This window comes from Schistocerca serialis, chromosome 2 (assembly GCF_023864345.2).
Source record: "Schistocerca serialis cubense isolate TAMUIC-IGC-003099 chromosome 2, iqSchSeri2.2, whole genome shotgun sequence".
Lineage (NCBI taxonomy): Eukaryota > Metazoa > Arthropoda > Insecta > Orthoptera > Acrididae > Schistocerca > Schistocerca serialis.
In genome coordinates this window covers 868,543,674-868,563,600 of record NC_064639.1, presented here as the reverse complement: position 1 = coordinate 868,563,600, position 19,927 = coordinate 868,543,674, and the positions used below count along the sequence as shown (strand labels likewise).

At 40.7% G+C, this 19,927-nt stretch overlaps 1 protein-coding gene across 1 annotated transcript in view; it reads left to right on the top strand.

The window, feature by feature from the left end:
• Positions 1 to 5,610, top strand: part of LOC126458187 (carcinine transporter-like) — a 116,209-nt gene extending 110,599 nt beyond the window's left edge. The window contains exon 9 of the mRNA XM_050095063.1: positions 5,384 to 5,610. Coding sequence (XP_049951020.1) covers positions 5,384 to 5,581 — 198 coding nt within the window. The 3' untranslated portion in view covers positions 5,582 to 5,610. The remainder of the gene's footprint in view (positions 1 to 5,383) is intronic.
• The last annotated feature ends 14,317 nt before the right edge of the window (positions 5,611 to 19,927 follow it).

The window sequence follows — 19,927 nt, the reverse complement described above, 5'->3', positions numbered from 1 at the left end:
ATCTATCCAAAGATGTTCCAAAGTAGGGAAAGATGCCACAGAAGTTAATATGTATGTAAGCAGTCATTTATTTGACATAGCTAAGCTTTCGCGAAGGTTCTTAAAACTCCATTTCTGACATTTTAAAAGAGGTGCTCTATTGGAGACTATCACTGTAGGCTGTGGGCCAGGTGTGGGGTCAAGGAGTGTGTCCTACAAGTCGTGATCACTCTCCCCCCCAATACCCAAATAAGAGTTTATTTAAAATCTCTTCACATACATAAAATCTGACATTTTTCAGCCAATGGCAGAGAACAAAGTAGCATGACAACTAAGGTATCAAAAGTTGTGGGGAATTCTAGAAAATTAAGATCTATTGTAACGGAATACTTGCTATAGGGTCGGTGGTGATAAAAGAAAGCAATTGATTTGTACAGTGTCTCAGATCGAAAACCAACTTCCGCCAATCCAAAAATAACAAATATTCTTAGTCAACTGATAATGAAAACATGGCAACATACAACAAAATACATTTCATTCAGGTAAAACTATGTTTATAGCTCTCTAAAAATTGCTCATTGTAATACATGCAAACATAGCCAATGAGTGACACACATCATCAACTAATCAAAATCTTCCTAAGTTCCTCTATGTTTTTATTTTATCGAGTTATTAATTTCTTTAGGACAGTGATGAAAATAGTAGGAGTTTTGTTACTTACAGCAGCCAGCTGGTCATGTCATCAGTATAGGTAATTACTAATTCTGCTTTATAAGTAGTACTCAGGAAAATTATTTGGTTGTAAATGCTTGTCCTCTCGCGATAATGCGACCTCCTTGTCGACTTCTCGACAGCCATAAGCCGATCTCGATCTTCGGGTGTGGAAATGTTCCACAGACCCACCGCTGAAAGGGCGACACACCACTGGCACACTGTGCCCAACATGTGCAACAATCCGTCGATACGTTCATCCAGCTTACCCTGGTCCGCAATGCGACACCGTGTAAATGGCTGAAATTCTTCAATAGGAGTATGTACTCCTCTGTGGCGGCTCTTTGTACCGTCAGACTAATGTTGCAAATTCTGTTCACCTCTAAACACAGCACAGTTACTGCCTGCAGACTCAGAACAGAGTTCACGGGCTGGGCTCCTAACTCCATCTGATCGCCGATCATAATCGTCATCATAATCTTGAACAGTTTCCAGCCCCTGGCTGGGTCTGTCTGGAACATTAGCTTTGTCATCTAGTCCTGTTTTCCCACCGTCTTTCTGCCGCCCCCGGTAGCTGAATGTTGCCGGCGCGGTAGCTCAGTGTGCTTGGTCAGAGGGTTAGCTACCCTCTGTAATAAAAAACTGAGTTCAACACAGAACCTGAACGGGTGTCATCGGACGTCCGCCACGAACAAATTCAACGAACTATCTAGAACAAAATAAGATCAACAAAAAAAATAAAGAAAATGGTCAGCGCGACAGAATGTCAATCCTCAGGGCCCGGGTTCGATTCCCGGCTGGGTCGGAGATTTTCTCCGTTCAGCGACTGTGTGGTGTCTTGTCCTAATCATCATCATTTCATCCTCATCCACACACCAGTCGCCAAAATGGTGTCAAATCGAAGGACTTGCACCCGGCGAACGGTCTACCCGACGGCAGGCCCTAGTCACACAACATTTATTTTTTACCGTCTTTCTATGTCCACTCTGGTACAGTTCTTGCCTCTTTTTGCAATACACTCCTCCACACTTTTCAGCCATCGCCCTTGGTCTTCCTCTTGGTCGTTTCCTTCGCATCTCCATCTCAAGTTTTTTTAGTCTTGTTTCCGTCCTGCTCTGTAAGGGTTCCTCTTTAGCTAATTCACTTACCTTAAATGTATTCGCAGTTGCGAATATGGACAGCACCAGCTGTATAATGAAATGACAATGAAAATCTGTGTCCCGATTCCCCGCTCCCACTATGGAAAAAAACTACGAGTTGTTCAAATGGCTCTGAGCACTATGGGACTCAACATCTTAGGTTATCAGTGCCCTAGACTTAGAACTACTTAAACCGAAGGACATCACACACATTCATGCCCAAAGCAGGATTCGAACCTGCGACCGTAGCAGCAGCGCGGTTCCGGACTGCAGTGCCTAGAACCGCTTAGCCACCGCGGCCGGCCTACGAGTTGTATTCTTTTGAGTTCGGCAGGTCTTGTGAAAGTGAAAGCGAATCTTAATTGTTTATATTAGCTCGTACAATTGTTAATGCAAATGTGAGCGTCTGTAGCGCAATAATCTGCAGCAACAAGAAGGAGACACCACATTCGGGTTTTTCGTTCTTTTTTTCCTAAGGAACCTGAGAGGTATGAAATGATACATCACAGGACATTTTATTTACGACTCTGCCGGCCGGTGTGGCCGAGCGGTTCTAAGCGCTTCAGTCTGGAACCGCGCGACCGCTACGATCGCAGGTTCGAATCCTGCCTCGGGCATGGATGTGTGTGATATCCTTAGGTTAGTTAGGTTTAAGTAGTTGTAAGTTCTAGGAGACTGACGACCTCAGGTGTTAAGTCCCATAGTGCTCAGACCCATTTGAGCCATTTACGACTCTCTTGCAGACAACAGACGTTTACTGAAGAATGTAGTTTTGTCTTAAGAATAGAAAACAGCTAATTAACATCAGAAGACATAATTTCTGCAGAAAGACATCGTATATTGGCTCAATAACGGGAAGTTTTCTTCACTACACTTCAGTCAAATCAGTGAATGTGGAACGTAGGAAACTTGTATGGAAAGCAATACCTACTTTATTCGTACCAAATAAGCCCTCTCAACCGTAGCTCAAGGGAAAACTACTCACACGTGACAGTAAGACGTTGAAAGCAATAAAACATGTTCCCAACAGAGAAGAAATCATTTCCACATTTGTTGCTACATCTGAGCCAAAGCGGCAAGAACGTCCTTGTTGATGCACAAGAAATTACTTTTGCAAGAAAATTCGAGCATTGGAAATTCGAGTGAGGTGTGAAAATGTGTGAATTATTAGTTACCTCACAAAACTGTTACGAAACAGAAATACATGCTTCTCGTGCATGATCAATGACTTCATGTTCTCTTGCTTTCAGCGTAGTTAGCTGCAATTATGCACATATTCGAAAGCAGTTCTTCGTGAATAACGTGTAGCTTATGCCACTGAAGTAGTGAGATTCGTCTGTTTTTGCATTTATTTCATGACTAGCTGAGAAACTCAGCATTGCCTGGGTATTAAGTTCCTTTGTATACACCGTTCGAAGTAGTATGATTGGGAGCATGACTGAAGAGCTTGTTTGCTAAGCTAACACGAAAGACAGCCAAGTAGAGCTGGCTATTTGAAAAGCAACTAAGGTTCACACCTACATGACACAGTGTCTGGCTTTGTACTTTATTTACGATCATGGCGTAACAAACTCAGTGAGAATTGTGCGTGTTTAAAGTAAAAAGATAAATTGTTAGGAATAAACAGGGTTCAGGGTATAAAAACTCGCACCCTATGCCATTTCCCATCAGAACTTCTGCTTCCGTGATGTTAGCCGCGCGGAATTAGCGGAGCGGTCTAAGTCGCTGCAGTCATGGACTGTGCGGCTGGTCTCGGCGGAGGTTCGAGTCCTCCCTCGGGCATGGGTGTGTGTGTTTGTCCTTCGGATAATTTAGGTTAAGTAGTGTGTAAGCTTAGGGACTGATGACCTTAGCAGTTAAGTCCCGTAAGATTTCACACACATTTGAACATTTTTTTTATGTTACCTTGAAGAGAAGTAAGTTTAAGCTCCTGTGAGTAAAGGGTTCTGAGGGAGAGAGATAATGCAAGACGCTCTCGACCAGAGCTACATTATGCCTCGCTTTCGGACGGAGTTTCCAAGGAGTGAGTAAGAGACAGATGAGGTTGAGTCACAACTAATCTTCCCTCGTGATCTTCATTGAATTTTTGAGACCGTATTGTCCTCAGTGTTTTAGCCATTGTAGGGTACTTAGAAAGCCCCTTCCATTTTATAGGCATTTTATTCATAAATCAAAATGTAATAAGTTAGACACCCAAATTAAAAAGGAAACTCAAATTCATTTCTCCTAGCCAAGAGACCAAATACGCATAAAATCTACCGCAAGACCGAAAGAAATTTCGTTAAGTTCTTTCCACACAAAGCGCAATCAGTAAATCCATATACCCTAGCAAGTTAAATTCAATTTTAGCTTGTAGTTGTAAAGATAGCAAACGGCCTTGCCACAGTGGTAACACCGGCTCCCATCAGATCACCGAAGTTAGGCGCTGTCGGGCTGGGCTAGCACTCAGATGGGTGACCAGCCGGTCTGCCGAGCGCTGTTGGCAAGCGGGGTGCACTCAGCTCCTGTGAGGCAAACTGAGGAGCTACTTGATCGAGAAGTAGCGGCTCCGGTCTCGTAAACTGACGTAAGTCCGGGAGAGCGGTGTGGTGACCACATGCCCCTCCATATCCGCATCCAGTGACGCCTGTGGACTCAAAGCGACACGGCGGCCGGTCGGTACCGTTGGGTCTTCGAAGGCCTGTTCGGACGGAGTTTAATATAGTTTTAGTGGTAAAGATAAGATATGGCACTTCAGTCACTGATGTAAACTTCCGAGTGTATATCTGTAACTGAGGTCTAAACACATTGCGGAGAAACAAGTCGAACATTAAATAAAAGTGTTAAAAGAAGCAAAGCAATGTCGGTAAGTTATTGATATAGAAAGCAAATTCAATAAATCCATATATCCTAGCTAAGTAAATTCGCTGAAAATTTGTAAAGATAAGATTGCGCCACTTAAATATGTCACTGACGTGTGTCACTAAGTTAAAAAAGAGCTATTCATTCTTTGGTGACTATGAAAGTAACAGCACCATCTATTCGTTTTGTGGTGTACTACGTCATTATGACTAAACAACTGAATTACTAAGCTGAACAGACGATTGTAAATAAAAAAAATTTGCCTGTGAACCAATTTTGATGAAATAAAGCCTATACGTTGCCTCAGACTATGCTAAAGTTACCTGTGAACACTTGGTGAAAATTCGTTTGGTAGTTCTGGAGATTAGTGTGTTCAAACAGACACACACATCGGTTTTTATACTTTTATTATTTCTGTAGGTAATTCATCTCCCTTGATATTTTACTGATGCTTGGAATACAAAAATATAGTAAGCATTATGTTAATTAAGTGAAAAAATAATTAAAAACAAACATTAATCTCACGGCTGCTTTCTAGCTGCTAGGGGTGCTAGTGTCGTTCCGACTATCGGACGTTAACAACTCACGCTGCGGGGGGAGTGTCTCGACTGTATGTGTTAGACTGTAGTAAAACTACGACCGAATGAGTCAATTGTGCTGCAAGATGCGACTGAGTCGATTGTTTTGAGTGAGTCGATTGTTGGCGCTTGCAGGGCTCGGCGTACGACCCGCGGCTGCCGTACGCGGTGCTGGGGGCGACGCTGGTGGTGGGGGGCCTGCTGGCGTCCTTCCTGCCCGAGACGCTGCACTGCCAGCTGCCCGAGACGCTACGCGACGCCCAGGTGTTCGGCAGCGACGAGAAGTACTGGAGCTTCCGCCCGCACAAGCCGCCCGCCAAGGGGCCCGTCTAGCTCTGTTTCCAATAAAACTGCTAAAACCACCCGCCGTCTACTCTCCTCATTACCACAACCTGTCCCGTCCTCACACTTGAGACACATCACTGAGAAAGCGCACTGCTCGCTTTAAAGTTGGAGTTGCCGGTGATACCGTTAATTTTTTTTCGTCTCCACTTCAACCTGACTTAAAAAAAACTGTTCAGAATAACCGGCTTCCAAAATTACCTACTATAAGTTTTTAAATTCTTCATTTGTGTGGCCATGGTGTCCGTAGTTGCTTTATAATTCCTGAGGGTATTTTTGTTCTGCCGTTGCAACTACAAAAACGCGTGATTTTTTTTCACCAGACGCGTTTCGCTTTGCTGACGTAAATCATCATCAGTGGTCTGTAATTAAGTTATTTACACTTTCACTTGCTTTTAGATCGAAAAACAGTTCGTTAAGAATAAGTTAATTTGTACTTACATCGGGAAATGCCGTCTGCTAGCTCATCCTTGCATACTCTTACACAGTACATAAACAGACAGAAACATAATTAAATATAGTTACACATATACAATAATATAATTTTAAAAAAGTTGTAGGTCAAAAACAAAGTTGTGGAAAGGCTAAGTTGGCAACACTACAAACTACAAACCACAACATATACTTAGATGTACAAAAACAAACAGAATACAGTGGTGTGCATACAAGTGTGTTGTGAAAAACGTAAGAAATGCATAGTGCTGCAGAAAAACTAACAATTAGACCAAAATTATCAGTGTCTAACGTAGATACAAAACGATGTGCTAGCAGACGGCATTTCTCGATGTAAGCGAGAAACCAACAGAAAATCACCGTAAGTACAAATCAACTTATTCTCAACGAACTGTTTTTCGATCTAAAATCTAATCAAAATGTAAATAACTTAAACACAGACCACTAATGATGCTTTACCTCGATACAGTGAAACGCGTCTGGTGAAAAAAAGTCACGCATTTTTGTAGTTGCAACGACAGAACAAAAATATCCTCAAGAATTAGGTCTTTATGCTGCCGTTATTTCCAGCAATAAATGTAGTCTTCGAACAGACACTGAAAAATTCCAATGAACGAAAGCAGCGGGAGATCTCGATCGAAATGAGGTAGCAGCTATGGCAGAATTCGATCTCAGTGTTTTATAATATGCATTTTAACAATCTGCTGTTTATTTATTCCATTAGTTGTCTATGTTTCGGTTACTGACAATCATCAAGAATGTATGGTACAACAAATTAGTTAAAAGCATCCCAAATTCCTTTGAAGCTGGACAATACCGAAATTGTCCAGTGATATTGTGCAAACAATTTCTCTTAGAACATTGACAGTCATATCTTATGTCAAAAAGACAGCTGCTTGTACAAACAATTTGTCTCAGAATACTGACACTCATATTATGTCACACAGACAGCTATCTGACATAAGATATGACTGTCAGTGTCCTAAGAAAAATTGTTGTTGTTGTTGTGGTCTTCAGTCCTGAGACTGGTTTGATGCAGCTCTCCATGCTACTCTATCCTGTGCAAACTGCTTCATCTCCCAGTACCTACTGCAACCTACATCCTTCTGAATCTGCTTAGTGTACTCATCTCTTGGTCTCCCTCTACGATTTTTACCCTCCACGCTGCCCTCCAATACTAAATTGGTGATCCCTTGATGCCTCAGAACATGTCCTACCAACCGATCCCTTCTCCTAGTCAAGTTGTGCCACAAACTTCTCTTCTCCCCAATCCCATTCAATACTTCCTCATTAGTTATGTGATCTACCCATCTAATCTTCAGCATTCTTCTGTAGCACCACATTTCGAAAGCTTCTATTCCCGTCTTGTCCAAACTGTTTATCGTCCATGTTTCACTTCCATACATGGCTACACTCCATACAAATACTTTGAGAAACGACTTCCTGACACAAAAATCTATACTCGATGTTAACAAATTTCTCTTCTTCAGAAACGCTTTCCTTGCCATTGCCAGCCTACATTTCATATCCTCTCTACTTTGACCATCATCAGTTATTTTGCTCCCCAAATAGCAAAGCTCCTTTACTACTTCAAGCGTCTCATTTCCTAATCTAATTCCCTCAGCATCACCCGACCTAATTCGACTACATTCCATTATCCTCCATTTGCTTTTGTTGATGTTCACCTTATATCCTCCTTTCAAGACACTATCCATTCCGTTCAACTGTTCTTCCAAGTCCTTTGCTGTCTCTGACAGAATTACAATGTCATCAGCGAACCTCAATGTTTTTATTTCTTCTCCATGGATTTTAATACCTACTCCGAATTTTTCTTTTGTTTCCATCACTACTTGCTCAATATAGAGATTGAATAACATCGGGGAGAGGCTACAACACTGTCTCACTCCCTTCCCAACCACTGCTTCCCTTTGATGTCCCTCAACTCTTATAACTGCCATCTGGTTTCTGTACAAATTGTAAATGGGTTTTCGCTCCCTGTATTTTACCCCCGCCACCTTCAGAATTTGAAAGAGAGTATTCCAGTCAACACTGTCAAAAGCTTTATCTAAGTCTACAAATGCTAGAAACGTAGGTTTGCCTCTCCTTAATCTAGCTTCTAATATAAGTCGTAGGGTCAGTATTACCTCACGTGTTCCGATCTTTCTACGGAATCCAAACTGATCTTCCCCGAGGTCAGCTTCTACTAGTTTTTCCATTCGCCTTTTTACCTACTTGATCCTCTGCAGCCTTCACTACTTCATCCCTCAAAGCTACCCATTCTTCTTCTACTGTATTTCTTTCCCCCATTCTTGTCAATTGTTCCCTTATGCTCTCCCTGAAACTCTGTACAACCTCTGGTTTAGTCAGTTTATCCAGGTCCCATCTCCTTAAATTACCACCTCTTTGTAGTTTCTTCAGTTTTAATCTACAGTTCATAACCAATAGATTGTGGTCAGAGTCCACATCTGCCCCTGGAAATGTCTTACAATCTATAACCTGGTTCCTAAATCTCTGTCTTACCATTATATAATCTATTTGAAACCTGTCAGTGTCTCCAGGCTTCTTCCATGTACACAACCTTCTTTTATGATTCTTGAACCAAGTGTTAGCTATGATTAAAGTTCTACCAGGCGGCTTCTTCTTTCATTTCTTACCACCAATCCATATTCACCTACTACGTTTCCTTCTCTCCCTTTTCCTACTGACGAATTCCAGTCACCCATCACTATTAAAATTTCGTCTCCCTTCACTATCTGAATAATTTCTTTTATTTCATCATACATTTCTTCAATTTCTTCGTCATCTGCAGAGCTAGTTGGCATATAAACTTGTAGTGCTGTGGTAGGCGTGGACTTCGTATCTATCTTGGCCACAATAATTCGTTCACTATGCTGTTTGTAGCAGCTTACCCACATTCCTATTTTCCTATTCATTATTAAACCTACTCCTGCATTACCCCTACTTGATTTTGTTTTTATAACCCTGTAGTCACCTGACCAGAAGTCTTGTTCCTCCTGCCACCGAACTTCACTAATTCCCACTATAACTAACTTTAACCTATCCATTTCCTTTTTTAAATTTTCTAACCTACCTGCCCGATTAAGGGATCTGACATTCCACGCTCCGATCCGTAGAATGCCAGTTTTCTTTCTCCTAATAACGGCATCCTCTTGAGTAGTCTCCACCCGGAGATCCGAATGAGACTATTTTACCTCCGGAATATTTTACCCAAGAGGACGCCATCATCATTTAACCATACAGTAAAGCTGCATGCCCTCGGGAAAAATTACGCCTGTAGTTTCCCCTTGCTTTCAGCCGTTCTCTGTACCAGCACAGCAAGGCCGTTTTGGTCAGTGTTACAAGTCCAGATCAGTCAATCATCCAGACTGTTGCCCCCGCAACTACTGAAAAGGCTGCTGCCCTTCTTCAGGAACCACACGTTTGTCTGGCGTCTCAACAGATACCCCTCCTATCGCTGAGGCACGCAAGCCTCACCACCAACGGCAAGGACCATGGTTCAGGGGGGGGCGGGGTGGGGGGGAGACAAATTGTTTGCACAATTTCAATGGGTAATTTCGATATTGTTCAGCTTGAGAGGAATATGGGATGCTTGAAGCTGCTGTACCCTACTCCCCTGATGATGGTTGTTTACAGATGAATAATGGGACAAAAACAGCTGATGCTTAAAATGCTCTCTATTAAATAATTTACGGCTGTTGAACCTCATCTTATGGAAACATAAGGATCTCAGTGTCTCCAGTAAAGATGGCGGAGATGAAAGAGATGGACAGGGCTACGGCGAGAGCGAAAGGCCACGAGTTTATGACTTACCTGCAACATCACGTTGAATGGCATCAATTTTTCATCCTATGGCAACCAAAAAATTAATTATCAGTTATTATCGCAAGTTCATAGCATATTCATAAAATTCTAGGTTTACAATCAAATTTACCCTCTCTTCCGAGTGACATAGTGGATGTTTTCTCCTCATACGACGTCGCAAGTTTCTCCTGTTTTTCATCTTTTACAGAAAATGTAATATTGTACTTCATTGCTACCACATTTCGTAAAATACTTCCGAAGTGGGGACGATGACATTCTGCAATACAACCGATGTCAGGGGACGATGACGAGAAACTACCGTATAGACCACGTGGGGGTTAAGTCTTTCACACTGCACGCTGACGTGTGCTGTCTCATGCGCCACGCCACACGGCAACAGGTACACTATAATTCGAACAATGTTGTACCGATTCTTACGTCATGCGTTGTTAGAAGTTTCTAACTGCCAGCGATGTTGTTAAACTGGCACAGATACCCTCCCCTTTTTCTATAATAACCCATTATATCAAGGCAATGAAACATATATGAATAAATATTACTCGCTAGTAAAAAAGTTTAATTTGAAAACAAACATTTTAGTACCGCTGCTATGGTAAATTGATATGCCTAGGGTAACCAAATCACCCGGTGTTTAACGCTTTATTTCTACCCCCGATTGCAAATTTATAAAACAGTAAAAAAAATCCCGTTTTTTGGACTTCAGTATCAAGTTGTTGTCCAGTGTCGTCTGGCGCACTGAAATCTAAACTGGGCATGGACTGGACGCGATAAAAGTTGGCAATACTGCAGGCGATCGTCGGCTGTCGTGGCAAGGCGACTTGATCTTCAGCTCCTCTCTAGCCCAGCGTACCGCGCATCGAGTCGGCAGTGATCGTGGCGTCGTCATCGATATTAGGTGTTGTCATTGTGGGGAAAGTTTCGAATACGCCTAAAGACTGATGAAGCAAGTCGTTTAAAAATGTTTCCAAACGAACAGCTCAAATAGGAAATCAGACCAACATTTTTAGAAAAAACTGTATCTGATATACGGTGTGATTTTACGGAGAATCGTTCTGGAGATAAATATTCAGAACTAATGAAAATTGTGCAATACTGTTTTGCAATCCCTGCTCGCAGTACAGCTGTGGAAAGTATATTTTCCTTATTACATATACATTGGATTGATGAAAGAAACAGACTTTGTGCACTATGAGTAAAAAATTTGTTGAGCATCGGTTATAGCTATCGTTCTCAATACTATGAGAACTTCAATTCCAAGAGAGAGTTACTTAAGAATGTTCGAGGAAACGAGAAATGTACTTTTGTGGAAAAGTAAGCCGTTGTGGTTCACAGAACGATTGTTTGTAATACCTGCCGGTTTTTTCATATTGAAATATGGCTACCCTAGATATGACATTTTTTTCACGAAGTTACTTGTAAAAAAAGAAGAAACCTGTTATACGCGAAACGAAACAAATACCGAAACCACCTTTTTACCAGTCGGAACTCAGTCACATGGCTCGATGCAGTCACGTTCAGATTATTATTCCGATTGCACGCTTTTGTGCAATGAATACTTTTTCTCTTAGGGATGAATTACCCCAAAATATGATGCCATATAAAAGCAGTGAATGAAAATAGGCACAGTAGGCAAATTTACTGATATTTTTATCACCAAAATTTGCAATAACCTTAAGGCTATATTTGCAACAACTTCGTAGCTTATGTCATACTAAACTGGACTTCTGGGTTAGTAAAGAAACTGAGAAAAACTGAAAAACTGGTTGAGTTAGCCTCACCTTGGATCCTCACACACTAGATTGTGACTAAATGTTGCAGAGTGCCAAAAGTATTATCAAATCAACAGCGCCAAGTGATGTTTCATTGTTGTCAAGGTCACTTATACCCTATGACTAAACAGGAGATGTTCGGGATATCATTTAGAAATTAATTAAATAAATTTAAAGTACATAAACAAGGAAAGTCTCACTACCGGCATTACCCCTCGCGATACCAAGGGGTGGGGCGGAGCTGGGAGGGGGGGGGGCTTTATCTCCACCTTTTGATTGTTTTTAATCAAGTCTTCTACCAGAGATGACAGATGTTTTAAAGCTGCAGTTAAACTTAACCCGTAAACGTCAGTCTCAGCAGTAGACGTGACTTTTCGCAATGAATGTCATATTCACTATTTTCAGGTCCAGGACCTCACCTACACATCAGTATCTGTTTGAGAAGTATGTTGTGAGTAAAAGTCAACAATAATTAACGAAATTTGTAGTTTTTAAAAATTTTTCATTGTGGTGAGAAGCAACTACCCCCACCCACCTGGTAGTACGTGCTACCGAAATCACATTGGTATTTCTAAGGGTGCGCTACAACATATTTTCATGTTCTGGGTCCTACTTACATTTCAGTATCTCTTTAAAAAGTACATTGTTAATATAATCCAACAACAATTAAAAATTTTTGTTATTTTTTAATTTTTTAAGGTGGACTTAAAGTAACCCCCCGCCCCATACACACACACACACACACACACACACACACACACACACACACACACACACACTGAAAATATGTTGGTATTGCGAACGTTAAAGAGTACGAACTTCTTCCTCTATAGTCCAGCAACAAAATTTTGCAAGAAAATTATTCTATTCCTACTGCCGCCATACCACCTACAGTTAAATCCTATAGAACTGGTCTGGAGTCTTATGAAGAATGTAGTCTTAATACTGTAAGCATCTCGCACTATAACCCGAGAAAATAACAGCTGATGCTTTTGCTGCTGATAAATATACGTCGTGTGTCACGTTTCGACGTAACATTACTCCGGTGAGGTTCGAGTCCTTCCTCGGGCATGGGCGTGTGTGTTGTTCTTAGAGTAAGTTAGTTTAAGCTAGTTTAAGTAGTGTGTAAGTCTAGGGAACGATGAACTCAGCAGCTTGGCCCCTTAGCAATTCACACACTTTAGAACATTTGAACTCCGGCGATGTACGCGTCAATTTCGCTACATTTATATTCAAGCAGTTTATCAGGTGGCGTCACTGGTCTCAGTACATCCCCATCCTGACCTTTGCACTAGAGAAATATTTGAGGTGATCACCAGCAATCGATCCAGGACCGGTGCATTTAGCATAAGAAACGCTAACCACTAGAGCACATGGTCATTTTACAGACTATGCTGTGATATTAGCTTTTTGACATTAGAACCGTTTTAAGTTGTGTATTACGTCAAAAAATGTGAGTTATGACTATTGCAGGAGAGATATTTTAACGCACGAGGAAACAAAGTATAATAAAACCAGCCGGCCTTCCCTAAATCGCTCCAGGCAAATGCTGGGATGGTTCCTTTGAAAGGGCACGGCCGACTTCCTTCCCCATCCTTCCCTAGTCCGATGAGACCGATGACCTCGCAGTTTGGTCTCTTCCCCCAAACAATCCAATCCAATAGATTCGAACGAAGAATGGGCGTTATCATCCACGACTGAAACAGTAGACGACCAGTCAACAGCGACATTAGCAGTAAACGTAGTTTTGCAGATACTGCGAGTAGCAACAGAAGTAAGATATACTGTACGCTCTGTCTCTGTTGTTGTTACTAATACATACTTCTGTCAGTGACACGTACAGCCATGTAGCATGTGACTACGCTCCACTAGCAAGTCTGCCGGAGTGTACGGTGCTGCCACCTCCCCCCCCCCCCCCCCCCCCCTGCTTCTCTGACAAAGACGACGGTGCTGCCACCTACGAAATTAGTTCGCCTTGTCGAGTAAATAAGCAAATCTTGACATGCAACGAATCAAAAAACTAGGCCTTCTCATATAAAACGTTTTGTCCTCTGCAATTAATTTAGAAATGAAGCCCGACTACAACACGACAAAATAAAGTTACACAGTTAACACTCACTTTCATAGTGCAACATGTAACAGCACGCATAGCAACGAGGAAGTGAATTTCACTGAATACACAAAATCATTTCTAATATCTCAACAACAATAAATGTATTTGGCTTACAGCCCGCTGCTGTGCGATAGGGATGTGATCATCCATCTGTAATTGGTTCAAATGGCTCTGAGCACTATAGGACTTAACTTCTGAGGTCATCAGTCCCCTAGAACTTAGAACTACTTAAACCTAACTAACCTAAGGACATCACACACATCCATGCCCGAGGCAGGATTCGAACCTGCGGTCGTAGCGGTCCCGCGGTTCCAGACTGTAGGGCCTAGAACCGCTCGGCCACTCCGGCCGGCTTAGTCTGTAATTATTATAGTCATTTATGTTGCAGTAAACATATATACACTTTCGCGAAACCAAGTGCAGCGCCTCTACAAGTTACACCAGCGTCTGATGTAAAAAGACATGCAGTGGACGACATATAGGGTATCAGTCAGTATTCAAGGATGAGGCAGCTACGATCATTCGAAGCTAATCAGTGTAGTAAACATGGGCTCTAGAAAGAATACCATAAGAACAATGAGTACTTGTTGAGCAGAGGAGGTTTTTTAGAGGTTTGTATCTCATTACAAACAATCTTATTTTTAAAGAGGAATTTTACGTGTCCATTCGATAGAGCGCTCCGAAATTAGTCTAGTCCGATGTTCGTTTTATCGATGTGTATCTACAGGGACATTAAAGCACGAAGAGTAAACAGCTAATACAGCAGCGCCTCAGCAGCGCTGCATGCTTGGGCCAAAGCGCTGCTGTCGCTGTTGGAGCATACTGATCCTGTTGATACATATCGATAAAACGAATATCGTACTTGAATAATTTGGATGAGCTAGAAGGGCACGTTAAATTCTACTTTAAAAATAATTTTGTTTGAAACATGAAACAAACCGACGCTTTCCAGCAGCACTGGGAGTTTATTTATTTATTTATTTATTTAGCCATCCGTGGCCATTTTAAAATGTATGGATGTTGTCAGTTGTGTACATTCATATATTTATACAGTTTGTTGTTACATGTAGTTAAACATGGTGACATACAAGTTATTTACAATCTTTTTGATCCTTATCAAAATATTGTGAAACAAAAGCTATTTACAATCATTTTGTACTAAGGAATTCACTTATAGTGTAAAAGCAGTAGTCCTTCAAAAACAATTTAAGATTTCTCCTGAAGCGGTACATGTTATCTGCTTCTTTTATTTTCTGTGGCAGTTTATTATACAGTTTTACACCTTCATATAAGACGCTATTTTGAGTCGTAAGTTTGTTCTTCCTGTGTAGGTGAAGACAGTGACTTGTTCTTGTATTATAGTTATGAAAACTCCTATTTGTGCTATAATTTTCTATATTTTTCTTGATGTACAATTTGGTTTGGAATATAAATTCACAAGGAACAGATAGAATATCTAACATTTTGAAAAGTTCTGTGCAGTGGGCCCGCTTACTGCTATTTGTTATAGTTCTTACTGCTCTCTTTTGCATTTTAAATACTGTTTGTAAATTCTGAGCACTGTTTCCCCAGAAAATAATACCATAACTGATTACTGAATGAACATAACTAAAGTATACAGTTCTCAAACATTCACTATTGCATGTGGATACAAGGACTCAAAGCGCATAACATGTTGTGGATATCTTTTTCGAGAGTTTCATAGCATGTTCATTCCACTTATTTGGTGTCAATGTGCAACCCTAAGAATTTTGTTGTAGGTACATCATCTATTGAGATGTTATCTAGTTTTAAATTTAAGGGACTCTGTTTTCTATTCATTCTAAAGGATATTGTATTTGTTTTGTTTATGTTGAGAGTTACTTTTTTTTTCCTAAGACCATTTGTGAACATCCCTCAGCACTTCAGTAGAATTTTCCAACATTTGTGCTGGTGTCTTACTGGTGATTACTATGTTGCTGTCATCCACAAACAATATCTTCGCTCCATGGCTGATATGTTGCGGGAAATCATTTATACACACCAAAAATAATACAGGGCCTAGTACACTTCCTTGAGGGACCCCAATATTGATATATTGTTAATCAGATATATTTTTCTCAATGTACTTTGATCCACTGGAGACATGTGTGATCTCTACAGACTGTACTCTGTTTCCTAGATATGAACGAAACCATTTGAGAACCACTCCCGTTACTCCTAATGCCTCTAATTTATGGGACAGCTTCTGGTGGTCAACTGTATCAAATGCCTTAGACGGGCCTAGGAAAAGGCCAGTTACATAGCTGTTCTCATCTAGTGCTTCTAAAACAGGTGTTGTAAACTGTACTATTGCAGATTCTGTACCTCTACCAGGCCTGAAACCATGCTGGTCATTGCAGAGGAGGTTGAATTTACTTAGATAGCTCAAAAGCCTGTTTTTCATTATTGTTTCTATCACTTTTGTAAAGCATGACAATAGGGCTATTGGTCTGTAGTTCTCAACGTTTTCTGCGTCACCTTTCTTGTGAACTGGTAAAATTTTTGCATGCTTCAGATAGTCGGGGAAGCTACCAGTTTTGGAGGATTCATTTATGATTTCTGTTGGTGGAGCTTTGATACAGTTTATGCATTTTTTCAGCACACACATTGGGATTTCATCTAAACCTGCCGAGTTTTTGTTCTTTAATTGCCTTACAACATTGCATACTTCCTCCTCAGTAGTTGGAAGCAATACCACTGAGTTTTCCATATGCTTCTGTATTGGTTGATTAGCACCTTTTGGAAAAATTTTCTGTGAGTTCGTTGCAATGCTGCTAAAGTAGGTATTCACATAATTTGCAAATTCTTTTGGGTTACTTTCTAAGTTTTCCTTGTTCCTGATTTGCGTGTTTGTACCTCTCTGCTTCACAGTTCCTGTTTCTTGTTTCACTACAGCCCATGTAGCTTTACTTTTATTACTGGCTAAATTTATAAACCTATTGTTGGCTGATTTTTTTGCAGTGTTGAGTACCTTGCTGTAGGTCCTTTTGGAGTTTTTGTAGTAGTGCAAAAAAACTGGATCACTATTGTCCTTTTTAATGGAGTTTAGGTATTTACAAGTCTGAGCACTTTTTCTAATTTCTTTAGTAATCCATTTATTGTTGGTAGGTGTTCCAATTGGAATTAATGCTTGGGGGAATGTTTCTTCAAATTTGAATTTAAACTCAGACATAAAAATGGAGAACTTGCTATTCACTTTAGTTTCTGTGTATACTCCTTCCCAACTTTCATGTGCTAACTTTAAGGAAAACTCTTGCAAAGCTGATGGAGAGTAGACTCTTTTATATACATGAAGTTTTGATTCTTTTTTTACACAAGCTTTTACTTTTATAATCTGACACAGATGGTCAGACAGTCCCAGATTTTTGACAGGTACATCACAGTTTTCTCCACCTACATCTGTAGCTACATGGTCAATGGTAGATGATAAATGTGTGGTTATTCTTGTTGCACAGTTGACTAGTGATGATAGACCAAAACTATGTAGGATATTCATAAATGTGTTACTGGTGTCAGCTGTTTTAGTTGTATTTATGTTAAAGTCCCCACACAAAAGGATATTATGTTTCAGAGTCAACGCTAGTTCTAGGCTTTGTATAAGTTTTGACAAAGAATATCTCTAAATTACCACTGGGAGAATGATATACACATAATATAGCTAGTTGCTTGGGCATATTTATAGCAACTATCTCTATTGCTGACACTTCAAGGTCTTTGTCTACACTTAACATGATAATATCATTTCTGACTTTAAATTAAATGCCGTTCTTAACATAAACACATGAACCCCCACCTTTCATTGTGTTTCTGCAATAAGAACATGCTTGGACATATGAGGGTTAATTAATATATAAGATTTCACTTTCTTCACACCAGTGCTCTGTAATACAGATCACAGTGCTGTTTAAGATTTGTAACTCGACTTCCAGATGTTGCACTTTGTTTTTTACACACTGAATATTCTGGAGTACTGTTAGACATTTAAAGTTACTGTCTTGGTGGTTTCTTTTTCGTCATATCTGCAATCAAAAAAGCCTTCAGATTGGAAGGAGATGTCCTTTTCCGTCTACTTGCTGCCCCATGGATGGTTGTTTCCATATCTGCTGCTGCTCCTGCTGGGATTTCTGCTGTTACTGCTGTCTGTGATGCTGCTGTTGATGGTGATGCTTTTTTTGGCATTTCTGTTCCGATTATTGTTTGTACTGCTGCATTTTGTGTAACTGCTATTGGTTGTGTTTGTTCTGCTGCTTTTTTTGTTGCTGGTATTATCTGTGATGAGATGGCTTCTCCGTTTTGAGTTGATGCGATAATAGGCATGATGATGTTTTTTGTGTACATCATCTCAGCCATCTCATTTATTCTAGAACCTATGAACTTTTTCCCATGAGTATTTAAATGCATACCATGCCTGGTGAAGTGTTTCCTTTCCAAGAATTTCACATCTAGGAAGTTTGTGTATGTTTTGCATATTTTGCGAAATTGCCTGTTGGCCTCAATAATTTCCTGGTTGACACATGACGTTTCTGTTAGGTCATATCTGTGTGGTATTCCAGTCACTATTACACTTTCATTTTTCACTGTATCTACGGTTTTCCGGAGGTCACAGACGGCATTTTTTATTTCATTGCAATAAACATCGTTTCCACCACCAATTATAACTAAAACCCGATTTTCTTGTGTAGCGTTATCACACTGTATGCTCCTTATAACTTTGTTCATAGGGGCTCCAGGTTTTACATAGCTGGTAGCTCTAAGATTGTGTTCGTTTTGCAAGATTTTTGTGAGATCGTGACCATGACTCTCTGAGTGAACAACTTACTTGGATTTCCTAAGATATGTATTTCTGCCATTACTGCCTTTTGGGGCAATGCTGTTTCTATATTTTCGTATGTCAGCAGCGTCTGTTAGATGGCAATCAGTATCATTGAAGTCTTCCTTGTTTGCTTTTACACCGTCTAGAATGGCGAAATTGTTCTGTAGTTTTTTAGACCTAGGCCTGCTGTAAGCACTTTCTGATTCACAGTTTTTGTTTTCGAGAGGACTCCTCAATACTTGCTTTAGATTTTCCAGAAATTCTACGTATTTTCTAGCTGCATTTATATCACAATAAAGCTCATGTAACACATTTAGTAACTCAGTTTCTGATGCTGTGGCTTGCAGCCGGCCGTTGTGGCCGAGCGGTTCTAGGCGCTTCAGTCTGGAACCGCGCGACGCTACAGTCGCAGGTTCGAATCTTGCCTCGGGCATGGATGTGTGTGATGTCCTTAGGTTAGTTAGGTTTAAGTAGTTCTAAGTTCTAGGGGACTGATGACCTCAGATGTTAAGTCCCATAATGCTCAGAGCCATTTTTGTGGCTTGCAACGTATAATCTCGAAACCACCACGACAGATGAATTACGCTCGTCTGAAGTGATAATTTGGAGGACTCGAACCACGTATTTTTTCTGATGCTGGTTCGCTTTCCGCAAAGTCCGCAATGAAATTGCAACGGAATCTCAGTGTCCACACTCCTCTTACGGGGTTTCACAGACTTCGCAGCACCACAGTCAACACAGTCCCTCCTTTCTTCGTGCGGCAGAAGTCCATATTTCCGGCAAAACGTCAAACATTTGTGTATGCTGTAAATGCATGGAATTAGAGTTTTCCATGTGAGGCAATCGGCAAAAGAAACTTGAGAAGCAGCACACATTACACCGGCTATCAAGAGAAACCGTGTCGATTTCACAATGGAATCACAAACAATTATGGCGGGAATGAAATGTACACCAACTGAAGAAACAACACAAAACTGATAAAAATGGCGATCACACATAATTTATCATAACGCGTGCCACGAGACTTCCATAATCGATTTACTATCGCACGTTCGATATGTGCCGTCCGGAGCCCTCCAACTTCGACAGGCAATCATTCTTCGAAATTACCCTTTTCGGATTCATTGACTACGAACAGATTCTGTACCAAGCCTTGAAGCTACTACTCTCATATAGAAGAAGCCGTCGGTAACGACATACGGAATTCAGGTCCACTCGCACTAGCCAAACCAAGTTCGCAATGTGAAGTAATGAGGATTTATCAACGTAATGAGATTAAGTGGTGAATGATTAACCGAACACTACTGCACATTTGCTTTGCCTAT